Genomic DNA, 13168 nt, shown 5'->3' on the forward strand with positions numbered 1-13168 from the left:
CCTGGTCTCCCATGGGGTGCAGGGCCCAAGCACTTGGGCCATCCTCCACTGCACTCCCGGGCCACAGCAGAGAGCTGGCCTGGAAGAGGGGCAACCGGGACAGAATCTGGCGCCCCGACCGGGACTAGAACCCGGTATCCTGAAAGGAACAATTGTTTCAGAAAGTATCAATGTGTCAGAGAAGCAAAGGACTCAAGAATTTCATTTTGCAAAAGACGAAGAGTAAAAAACAATCAAAAAATGACACATGTGAAAGCAGACAGCAAGTCTAGATACCTGGACTACAGTGGGTTCATACAGGATGGGGTGCTGCCATAAAGAACAAGTCACACTCCATGCTATTTCATTTCCTCTTCATGGTGCTTTTATTTTAGAAAACACATTGAATCAGTTTATAACTACTGCTTCCTTGTGCACTTCTATTCACCACTAGAAGAAATCAAATCTATCTTCATCCATCCAGTTGATGAAGTAAGCAAAGGATCACTGGATACTTCACAAGAACCTAGAGGAGAAAAATAATTATAACTCCCTTAACACAGATCTAAATCACCTCAGTAATCAGAATGAGAAAAAGATTAGGAAAATAAAGAAAATCAACTAATGTGACAATAAAGTATTTCAAATTGGCTAGATCATCAAAAACTACAATCAGGTATTTTTTTATTGTTATTATTCTTTGTCTTGATGATCTCAGCCAACAAAGGTATACTTTGATCCTGACTTGGAAGACATTTAATATTATCACTGAAAACTGAAATAAAGTGCAATCGTACTTCCCAAACTTATATGACTCTTGTTTTAGAAGAAAATATCTTAAATCCTTTGTTCCTTCTAGTCGGTGAACAGTCATAAGCTCAGTTTACAAGTTCATAATATTTACTATATACTTCATTAAGACGCTGCCAACATAGTGGCCCACACTTTCTTTTTTACTTATTCTCAAGTCTTTTGACTTGTTTCACACAGTATCCACCTGGTATAACATGAACATTCACAAATAACTTAAAGATGTTTCAGTAATATTACTCCTCAATAGTCTTAATATAGGGGCTGGTGCTGTGGCGTAGTGGGTAAAGTCACCACCTGCAGTGCTGGCATCCCCTATGGGCGCCGGGAGTCCCAGCTGCTCCATTTCCAATCCAGTTCTCTGCTACGGCCTGGGAAAGCAGTAAAAGATGGCCCAAGTTCTTGGGTCCCTGTACCTGCGTGGAGACTAGGAAGAAGCTCCTGGCTCTTGGCTTCGGATTGGCGCAGTTCCAGCCATTGCGGCTAATTGGGGAGTGAACCAGTGGATGGAAGACCTCTCTCTCTGCCTCTCCTTCTCTCTCTGTGTAACTCTGACTTCCAAATAAATCTTTAAAAAAAATAGCCCTAATATAAATAATTGCTCATCTTATTCAGAAAATCTATACCAGGAAAAAACTGGGGCAAAAACAAAAATTTCTTGTATATCATATAAAATTATTTTATCCAAATGCCCAAGTATAAAATTCAACTTAAATGCTTATCTGAGTGTTCTAGGATAAATAAACTTTTAATAAATCATGGAATGACCAATAAATTTTAGTTCTAGATTAAGAACCATATGCCTTTCATTTCTGCCCAAGTGCTCTTATCTTGTTTGGGCTCCAGAAATCATAAAGATACTATAACTAAAATAACAGTAGTTGGATGAGTAAATAGATCTACATTTTACTGTAAATTAAAGAACTAAAATTTATAGTCTTTAATTCGAAAGGACTTAAAAAATATCATTTAACTTTTTCTATCCAGCCTAGTCAAACTTTGAAATGTGAAGAATCACAATAGTACTACTATGCTTCACATATCTAATGGCAGTGTAGATGCCTGTGCAGATAGCCAAAGAAAATGCAAAAGCAAAGTGGGGAAAGAGGGAGCCACACTCAAGAAAAGCATCCAGGCAGAAATGAAAAATGGCAACCTTGGACAAATAAAATTCAGAAGGAATGAATGATAAAGAAGCATAGATAGAATGAGGTGGGAGAAGCACAAATACAGGAAGATAAAGAGGAATATGGGCAAAGTAGAGTCAGACAAATAAGAAAGGTGAACTGGTGGATGTGAAGAGAAATGAGACTAGATCTAAAAGGGACAACCAGTATAAGAAGAACTTGCTCTGGAATTTGCTCAAATTATATTTGTTTGTTATCCCTTCAGTACTTCCACTAAGAAGGAGAGTTTTAATTTTATAAAATAATTAAAAATTCATGTATTTCATTTCTTTTACAAATTTAAAAAAACATTATTTATTGCCAGAATAATTTTTGTCACCTTTAAAGGTCACACATACTAATGTGCTAGGGAGAAAACTCTGACTTAACATAGTGCTACTGATTTTCAGAGTAAAACATGACAGTAAACCCACATTTCAAATTCAACCTAATGCAAGTACCTACATGCATTTATGAATATACATCACAGTAGATAATCATAACTTATCTAACACTGGTATCAGACTGAAACACATTCTTAGTTGAAAATAACTTACCATTTACAGTAAAAACTCCAGAAATCTTAGTCTTGTTTCCATTTCCTGCCCCCCTTGCTTCAACTGGTATGTCAAGCTCTCTCTTCTCCCATGCAGATTTTGTCCACAGCCATCATTATGAAGAATTCTTTCCTCTGCTGCCACCTACCCGTTTATTTCTCTGCTGCAGCAGAAGGGTATATAGAAAAAGTTCTTGCTTACAATTCAGATTAAACAGAAAAAAAATCACTTAACATTTCATATTTTTTGCATGTACACCAAATTCTTTCATATTTCCCCCAAACTTCCCTGACAAAAATCAGACACAAAAATCCCACTCACAGAAAATCAAACAATATATGATAATGTTCATGCCAAGCTGGAAAATTAAAAAGAAAAGTAGGAAGATTTAGACATTTAGAAGCTGCCATCTCAAGGAGCCATTTTCTGTTCTTTCTTCACCTTTCCTTATAATCTATGAATACATATACAACCTAAAACTCTAACTAGGTAGTCTACAACTCCTACAAATTTTAACTTCAGAGACTACTCAAAGAATTGTGGAAGGTGCAACAAAGAGTTTTCTAAGGTAATTCTAGAAACTAAGGGTATTAGGTGCTTTACCTGCTTGAGTTTTCAATGTTCTCGACTGCTTATTGCCCAATGGCTCTGAATACATTAAAACACGAACACATACGCCACCTACATTTAAAATAGGGTAGCATTTGTATGCCCATATAAGCATTGGGTATTATATTTTTTACAAAAGTGTATTAAATTCCTTAAGTCTTTTGAAAAGGATAGACCATAAATGTCCATTTCCTCAAAGATGTATATATATATACATATATATGGGATACAGGGAGGGAAAGGGAGACAGAATGAAATGTAATAGCAGTTGTAGAACTGGGAATTAATATAGCACTAAGTGTTTTCTGTTTGCTAAAATCCTCCAGTTCATTTCTATTTCCATTCCGTTTGTCACTGGGGTCTACATTTCAATTCTATTTTCTATTAGCTATTTAGGAACAGTACCCAGTCATAAACTAGTAATGGCTTGTTTTTATTCCACCCTCCCAATACCTTCACTCCAAAGTAAAAATATGCAGTTTTTGCCAACTTGAAAAAAAAATCAGGAAATAAAACAAACATCGACATAAGCACCAAAAACTGGTCAACACTGGCACTGCCATGACGTTGTTTCTACTTTCTCATTCCTTCCCCCAATCTCAAACCCCATCCTTTGACCTCTGTATATGGGATGAGCCTGAGCAGGAGAGTTGGTGATGTCAGGACTGCGCCGTTCCCACGGATGCTCCTAGAGGCCTGATGTGCTTCTGGGAACTGGGGCACAGGGATGTCTGTCTGACTGAAACCTAAAACAACAACAGTTCACCCCACCCCTCATGTTCCGAAACCCCACAACAGCAGCCAGGTATATATACTAAATAAGGCTCACCTAATAAATATGGTAGACTCTAAAAGCAAGATTGCTCTTAACAAGCCAGCTGTATTCAATGAGGGCAGTAGAACGGAAGTTGTTAACTCTCCATGCCCTATGTGATCAAACTCCTTATACTCTAATGACAGCCATTCTTATCAGCAAGAAGACAAGGTTCTGAATGAACCTTTTTTGGTATATGCAAATTCCTACAGGAGTGCAGCTAAAATTCCTTTTTAATAAATTTCAGTTCAACAGATAAATACTTTTATCTTAAGATGCTAAAGGAAATGACTGGTCCTATCTCATAGGACACACAGGCTGTTGAATTACATGCCTTCCTTGGACTGTAGAAACTGTAAAAATAGCATACAAGTCAGGATTTCCTATTCACTAACTAGTAATTTATTGGATTTACATTTTCTTTGGCATAACATAAAATTCTACAGAAGCAAATCTTGGAAAGGTTCTGGCTGCTTTCATTAAAACTGAATTTATCAGAAAGAGGATTCTCTCTCCAAATTTAAAAAAAAAAAAACACACCTCACTACTGAGCTAAAACTTTAGGAAGAATAGGGGAAGGGAGGAAAGGGTGAGTGGACTGGGACGTACAGAGGGGATAGTTTATTAGCTAATAATGCTATTAAAACAGACAGGTTGTTTTCATATTCCTGCCACTAGCTTTGTTTATAACTTCAATCAATCTGCTTAACCACTACTACTCTGTGCTTAAGAAAGTTCCTGCATCCACCCAAGTCTATATCATAAACCATAGTTTTACGATAATCTCAAACTGCTCACATTTCTTTGTTAAAACTAATGTCTCAGAAATGCTAAATGATTAGTTCTGAAATCATATTGCTCCTAAACAACTAAAATGCTGTTACCTATGTGTCATCATTCCTTTTCACTTTTATAATGATGTCACAGAAAGAAAAGCACTAACATCAACTGAAGGCTATGACAAGTTTTTACCATATATATATATATAACCTAGAACACCTAATTTTACCTGTTTAAACTCTAGATTTCCATACCTGTCAACTCCTAATTGATGTCTTTATACTGTGAGCTCACTGTGTATTCGGAACACCAACCCCTGAAAAAGCTTAAGCCAGAGTAGCACAATGGAAGAAACAAACAAACCCAAAACAAAAACAAAGCCAAAGGTCACACTCTGAAATACTTAATTATAGACATATATGCAAGAAATGAAATTACCTAAATGGCTAAACAAAATCCCCAAAGAAAGTCCTGCATTCATCCCAACCAATTCAAACTTTGCCACCCCCCAAACTCTCCTCTGGAAGTATTTCCTAGATATACTATGTGTTCCTTTTTAAAGTGAGTAATGACAAGCCCATGATTGCCTTTCGAGTACATAAAGGACAATTTTTTAAAGGAAAGTGAAATCAGCCTTGTGATGGAAAGAAAGGAGAGTCAAATTACCTTCAAGCAGGCTGGGGTTGTGCCTGAATCCAAACCGCTGCATTTACCATTCATTATACAGCTGCATTATTGGGGGAAGGGGAGTTTAGAAGGGCACTGACCCCGAAAGTTCTCAATACTTCTCACTCATCATCAGGAAGGGGGAAGAAGGAAAGTTTTTTCTCTGGGTATTTTTTTGTTTGTTTGTATTTGGTTTTTTGGCTCCTGAAAAGGCTGGCAAAGAACAGTAACAGTGCAAGCAGTTAGAATATTTCTTTAAAAACAATTTTAAAAATGTAAAACATTAAGGAATTTTTTAAAGGCCAAATGTTCATTAATGTAGAAAGAATTTTCACTAGAGTTAGGTAGCCACCCCAAACAGCATGGCAAAAAGACATTGGTGTAAAGGAAATAAAATACCACACAAAACTCCAAAACAAAACTAAAAACATTTCAAATTAAACCTGGAAGACTAGAAGATTCCAACAGCAGATTTCTGTCCACTACTGAAACATTCCAAAATCCAAGTTTCAAAAGTGCCTAAATGTATTTTAAATGAATCTTTGTTTTGTTTTAAGGAAAAAAAAAAAAAAGAAAGCAAGCAAGCAGTGAACCTGGTTATGAATCCTGCAATATATTACATTTTTTAAAAAAATCCTAGTACAACAAAAACAAATTTTAAATGAAATTAAACAAACAAACATAAAAACAGTAGCAGCAGAGGTTACCTGTCTGAGCACCTACATTTTCTTAGGAGGGGATCGTGTCTCACCAGCCAAATAGCCCATAAACCTTCTCAAAAAAAGCGAGCCAGGAGAAAAATATAACACAAGATTTGATTTCACAATGTCTCTAAGCCCCCAAACCCAAAACTGGGGATTCACTGAATGAAGAGAATCTGTTTTCCCACTGTTTTCTTCTTGAGAAAAAGAAGAGATGATTTTGAAAGTCAATGACTTTTTTCAATGCCTTGGATACCTTCTCAAAGTCTGACAAAGTGCTTGATGAAAGCAAGTCTCTTGTTGGATTTTGCTAATGTTCCAGGGTAGTTTTCTTATTGATAGCATAAACAGAAAAACTAAAGTTCATTGGAGAAAAGCCAGCAGAAATGACCAATCAATTAATTATAGGCACCAAAAAAAGAGAAAAAACTATTAAAAATTTAAAATGGAATAGTCCATACTTAGGTATATACTAAAAGTCCAGTTTTCAACATGGGCGACATAAAAACAGTATTAGAAAGTATTAATTTAAAAACACAACTTAGAATTACAATTTTAACAATATATAAATATTTTACAATAATTCAGATTTTGGCAATGATGATTACACATAGTTGATAAATACATTTTTACCTCTCATAACAGCAATGAAGAGTATACAAAAGTTATTAAACAATTATGAAAATAAATTTAGCTTTCACTTAAATATTTGCTGCTGTTTCTTTGGGTTCTTCCAGAATGACTTGTTCTTATTCTTTACCTTAATCTCTGAGGGAATTCAAGAACATATCCATATTTTTAAAAGTATAGGATGATCATTCTTGCCCTTTTCATTCTAACATGAGTGTACAATCCAGAAACAGGTTGGTAAAGATACGTTTTAACATAGTGTAAATGCACTAAAGATGGAAGGTAAATAAAACTATAGGTAAAATTATTTCAGATTATTTCATATAATATAGTCGGTCAATCTGGTAAAAAGTTTTTAAAAGGCTAACTACATTTTTCCTGGTCCCTTTACCCCCCAACACAAACCTTGAATTTTTCACCAAGAGGTTTTTCTATTTGTTTTAAAATTCATTCTGAATCTATATACATGTGATATCCAACTATTCAAAGTATGTGTATCATAATATATGTGGCAACCAGACGGTCTCTACACAAACATATGAATGATGATTTAATTAAGCAGTTTTTTCTTCCTTGTTTATTTCTCTATACCAAACAGTATGCATCCTCCAAAGTGTGGCCATTCAGCAAAAGAAGTACCAAGGATTTCTTTCTGCTAATGAGTCAGAGGTACTTAGGTGAGTCTCCCAGTAGCTCTGTGAAAGTCAAATTCTTTTAGATGGATTAGAATATTCTAAATTAAGAACTCTTAGGTTATCTTTCTTCTGAGGTGAAATGAGACAGTGCACAGATTAGAGGTACTATTCTATTTGTCAACAATCAACCTTTCACTCAATTTTAATATTATTTAATTCTATGGAAAAAACAAATTTTATTACATTGCTTTTTGAAATGGGGGGAAAACTGTACAAGTAAGCATGATCAAACCTCTGTTAGAGCTGGTTAATACTGATCTTTTATTATTGCCTTGACGTCTCTCTAGTAGTGTCCAAGAAATTATGTTTAAGGTCCATCTGAAGGAAAATAGCACTGAAGAGGCAAGAAAGGGCTTGGGTAAAAGCTTCAGAGGATTTGTAGGGAGATGGAATTTGCTGTTTAAATAATTATGTTGAGCTCTGCAGCATCTCCGTTTCTTAACACACCTTCCAAACTCATCATTGGGATAGTTTTATCCATGTTTTAAAGGCTCATTCTATGCAGTTTGAGGGCTTTTATAAATTAAGAAATATAGAGTGTACAGTATTGAAGGCTTAAGAGTAGGGCTATATGAGACTCAATACTGCTAAGTCCCCAGACGAAAACATACAGCCAACCCCACCCCAAATTCTATATGTAAGAAGAGAAAATGCATAGCCAGAAGCATTGAAGAAAAGCATGTAGCCTTGAATAAATCACACACTGAACAGTTTAGAAACAAAGTGGGGGAAAAAAAACAAACATACATATACACAAAAAAGCCTAAGAAGCATCTACTTTCCTTATGTCTTTAGGTGAATCCTAGCTCTATTCTAATAAATCTAAGTTATGAAAACAACTCATCTGTTTTTTAGAGTCAAAAACTGTTTCCCATCATGCTCCATTTTCTAGAATCTATCCCTTTTGATAGGTTGGTGTAAACAAAAAGCAAAACACATACACATGCATGCGTGCAAAAACATACAGATATACTCCCTCATAAAATGTGAAAAATGCAAATAAGTAACGGTGGCATTAGAAATCACTTCAGCTTTATACTTAAGAACTTATAGGCCCTTAATTTGTCCCCCCCAAAATATTTTTGCTTATCCTCAGAATGTCCAACCACCAAAAGAAAAAAGGAAAAAATAAAAGGCTCTAAATGTACATGTTTCAAGTCAGTGTCTTGTTAACAAAAAAGATAGCATTTTCTTCACTTTGGCCATTGTTAAAGATGCAGGCATAGAGTAGGGAATGTTAGACTAGCATGAATTTTAAAAATGCAACATTAACAGAGCATATATCTTTCAAAAAAGACTAAAACACTAACAAATACAAGTCAATGCACACATTTTAAACTAGTGTAACTTTATCTACATTGAGTAAATGTTATTTTATATACCAGACATTGCAATACTGTTCACTTCCCTTCCATCATGCAAACATGCCAACTGTGTCATTAAAGAGCCTTTATTGAGTTATATTCACTTCGCCCTCCCGCTCCAATTAAGGGAATAAACAAAAGACAAAAGACAAAAATAAGAAATCCCAATAAAAGAGCCCCTTGTATTTCATAAATAACTATAAATGAATGCTGCTACTTAATAGGGAAATGGCTGAATTTTCAGATTTGTATATAAATAAAAGTTGTGTGATTTAGTAGTTATTTTCCTATTCATTACAAATCTTGCAACACAACATGAAATTATGCTATTCAGATATTGGTATTGAAACAATTTTTGCTCAAAAACAAAAGGGACCATGACCAAAATTTATATGTTCCTCATGGCCTGAGAGCATACAAATGTTAGTAATTTAAAAGGGTAACTATGAGCCTGACATTTTTCTATATCCCACCTATCCTGTGGGATTTGTAAATCCAAGTCAGTAACATCTCACTAGCAGAGGTCTCCTCCATCTACCCTTCTTCACTCCAACTAACTCTAATTTTCTATTATCTTCTTGAACATCCTCCATGAACAGCATTGCAAGTTGGTTAAAATAGAAAAGGAAAAAAAAAAAAGGAAGAAAATTAAGTTTTACAAGAGTATTGTTGGTTAATTATTTACCGGTGGAGTCACTCCACCAGGAGTTTGATTTCATTGGCTAGCAGCTGGTTCATGTTGAACAGGCCCCCTGGGAGCTTGGTGAGCAGCTCTCGCTCGGTGCTTTCAGGGTCACTGTCGACAGAGCTGGAACTTGCGCTCATGTTGTCGACAGCAGTGCTGGCTGGGGGACCCAGCTCCGGCTCACTAGTCTCACTGGCCGTGGACACCACGGAGAGCAGGGACATACGCCGGGTGAGCCGGCCAGAGGGCAGAAGGGAGGCGGCATAGTCCGCTATGATACCAGCTACATCTAGATTACAAGCCTTATCAAAGGCGATGAAACCTACATTTGCATTGGCCTCGCAGACACAGAAGGAGCCGTCATCCTTCATCAACAGGTCAATGCCACACACATCCATCCCCAGGATGTTAGACACTTGGATGGCTAGCTGCTTCCCTTGTTCACTCAATGAGCACATCATCCCCACACCACCTGGCAAAAGATAAACAAGATTAAAAGTTACTTACAATGATAAACTCTTGAAGAAAAATTAATGTTGACCTCTAAGGCTAACCCTTTTTTCTAAATCAGTAATAAAGGGAAAGGTACTAGTTTAGAGTGAAATTAGGACGTTGAAGTCTTTGAAGTTCTCTTCACTAGAAATCCTTTACCTACCCAGCCTTTCAAAATTTGATGATTTAGTAATTTTTCAAAGTTATTTTTTTCTGAATACATTAACCTTTCCCTCAAGTCCACTGTACTTGAAATAATATGGACTAAGCACAGTAGTCCCTCATACTCAGGGGGCTGAATTTCCAGGACCCCACAACAAACAAAAGTCGGTGAGTGTTCAACCCTTACTATGAAATGGCACAGTATCTGCACACAACCTATGTAATCTTCCTGTATATTTTACATCATCCCTAGATGATTCATAATGCCTAATATAATGTAAATAGTTGTTACTGCAATATTTAGGGAATAATGGTAAGAAAAAAAAGTCTGTACATGTTCACTTACAAACACAACCACTGTTTGCCAAATTGCATAGTATACAAAAGAGACATGAGGGGAACAATGCTCAAACAATGAGTGTTGGAGAGAGACTGAGCATCTGTGAGGGGGCACAAGGCTATAGCAGGGTGTACCTATGCATCATTTCATTCACATGGACTCAATATAGTGCTTGGTATATGGTAAATTCAAGGTTTGCTTTTTGGAACTGTCTAGAATCCCCCCACCAAATATTTTCAATCTGGTTGGATTTTCAATCCTGGTTGGATCTGTGGATGCAGAACCTGAAGATGAAGAGGGTCAAATGTACAAGGAACTTTTACGTAAGCACAATTAGACCACGTTATTTTATATAAATAAAAGTGTTATGTTACTAACTTTTGATACGTGAAAACAATAGAGATGCACAGAACAGAGGAAAAGAACATGGTAACCTGAGTGTGGCTCTCTTCCTGAATAGCCTTCACTCCAAACTATCTGCCATTCCTAAGCTAAAGGCTTCCAAGTCATAAGGTATCTAGCTGGGTGTAGGTGAAGTCATGGGCTTGGCTGGTAGCTGACAGAAAGAGAGTAAAAGAACTAGATTCTCCCTTGGAAACTAAAGATTGAAGAGCAAAGAACAATGAAAAGAACTTGGGTCAAAGTCAGAGTTCTGCGTACCCACAGGAATAAAGCTGATAATATTGCTATCTCTGAATCCAAAGAGGCCAAAAAGTAGCTCTACACGTAAACTGACACCTACCCCCACAGTTGAGACAGAGAATAGAGCTATTCAGGAAATAGAAAGGGTATTGGAATACTGGCTCATGAATTAGATGACTTTGTTGTCCTGCATCTATAGGACTGAGGCCTTAGGAAATTTTCCACATAATCAGAGCTACTCAAACCCTGTTAAGACAACAACAACAAAAATAACAATCCATTTATGACTTGAACGAAGAAAACAAAAGCACATTAAGGAGACTCAAGTTCAGCACAAAGACTTACTGAAGCTAAAAAAAAAAAAAAAATCCCAAACTAAAATAAATTCATTACAGGATGATAGGCATTTGGCCAACAGTTAAGATGCTGTTTGGGAATGCCTGTATTTCGTATTGGAGTGCCTAGGTTAGAGCCCTGGCTCTGCTTCCAATTCCAGCTTCCTGCTAATGCACATTCTAGGAGGTAACAGATGATGCCTCAAGTAGCTGGATCCCTGCCACCCACATGGGAGACTTAAATTGAGTCCCAGTCTCCTAGCTTACGCCAGGCCCAGTCCCAGCTGTTAAGAAAATTTGGAGAGTAAACCAGTAGATGGAAGATCTGTCTCTATCTATCTGCCTTTCAGAAAACATAAAACTAGAGAAAAAGAGAGAATACAAGCTCTTTTAAGAGTTAATTCATAAAATCAAAGCACAGACGAAAAAATTTAAGGAAAAATCATAAAAGAAAAGATACTAATAATGACATAATACACTACTTGTATTATAACTAAAAATAGATCTTAAGATATGGAAAGATGAAGATGGAGACTAAAGAGTAGTAAGTAATGAAATTTGCAACATAGGAATAATTAATTTTAAGTGGATGAAGACTGGGAATGGATATAAAGTAAGTGCTATAAAAGACATCTTGAACAAGAAGAGAAATTCCAGTCTAGACAGGAACTAAACTGTTAAATAATTATAGCAAAACAACGGAATGTAACACCCATTAAAACAGGAAATCTTGTGCTATACATAAAATACTGCTGTAACAGCTACCGGGCAAAGGGAGGTGCTCGAAATTATTTGTTCAACGAATAACTGAATCAAGAGAAAGGAGCAGAGAAGGAAGTAAAGCTGTCCAATTTCCTCACTGAAGGGGAGGGAATGAGAGATCACCGAGGGGAAGGGAAGATATTTCCAAAGACTTCATATTGTTATGATGACACAGAGAAGTAGTAAAGATTATCAGGGAAAATTGTTATCTTCTCAAATAACAAAATAGACTATGTCGAATTATACACCTTGAGAAAGAAAAAATAATTACTGATGGAATGCAAAATCAAGTTAATCTTCCACTTTAATGAGGTTGAGGGAAAGAGGGGCAGAACTGAAAATGGAATTAATGGTATATTATAAATCACTAAAAATCAGGAGAGAGAAGAAATAATTTAAGCTAAATAACAAACACAGGGGCAGGTATTGTGATGTAGTAAGTTAAGCTGCAGTTCACAATACCCGCATCCTGTGTTGGAGTGTCACTTCAAGTCTCAGCTCTTCTGCTTCCAATCCAGTTTCCCGTGAATGAATCCTGGGAAGATGATGACTTGGGACATGTAGTCCATATGGGAGCCTCAAATGGAGTTGGGCTCTTGGCTTTGGCCTGGCCTGGCCCTGCCTGCTGCAGGGGAGTGAACCAGTGATTGAAACCTCGCTCTCTCTGTCTCTCATTCTGCCTTTCAAGTAGAAGAAAATACATGAAAAATAAGCACTTAAAAAATAACAAGCACAAGACTGAAAGAGTAAGATGAAGCATATTAGTAATTACAATAAAAATGGACTGAATTTTTCCATTAAAAGATAGGTATTTGAAGGCTGGCACTGTGGCGTAGCAGGTAAAGCCGCCGCCTGCAGTGCTGGCATCCCATGTGGGAACCTGTTCAAGACCTGGCTGCTCCACTTCCGATCCAGCTCTCTGCTATGGCCTGGGAAAGCAGTAGAAGATGGACTTGGGCCCCTGCACCTGTGTGAGAGA

At 36.7% G+C, this 13168-nt stretch overlaps 1 protein-coding gene across 8 annotated transcripts in view; it reads right to left on the reverse strand.

Annotated features, from left to right (window-relative positions):
- Positions 1-341: 341 nt before the first annotated feature.
- Positions 342-13168, reverse strand: part of RIMKLB (ribosomal modification protein rimK like family member B) — an 81832-nt gene continuing 69005 nt past the window's right edge. For 3 of the 8 annotated variants that reach the window (XR_016213458.1, XR_016213462.1, XR_016213457.1), the window contains exons 6-9: positions 6105-9928; positions 5382-5594; positions 2513-2675; positions 342-505 (exon numbers count right to left, since the gene is read on the reverse strand). Coding sequence is in view for 1 of the 8 variants with exons in the window: in XM_051850136.3 (XP_051706096.1) it covers positions 9465-9928 (464 nt within the window). In the remaining 7 variants the exon portion in view is untranslated. Of the gene's footprint in view, positions 506-1205; positions 1358-2512; positions 2676-3115; positions 3194-5381; positions 5595-5974; positions 9929-13168 lie in introns of those variants that run through there. The other 5 variants (XR_016213459.1, XR_016213460.1, XR_016213461.1 and 2 more) reach the window with 5 other exon arrangements.

This window comes from Oryctolagus cuniculus, chromosome 9, assembly GCF_051225735.1.
Source record: "Oryctolagus cuniculus isolate XC-2025 breed Fujian yellow rabbit chromosome 9, ASM5122573v1, whole genome shotgun sequence".
NCBI classification, from domain to species: Eukaryota; Metazoa; Chordata; class Mammalia; order Lagomorpha; family Leporidae; genus Oryctolagus; species Oryctolagus cuniculus.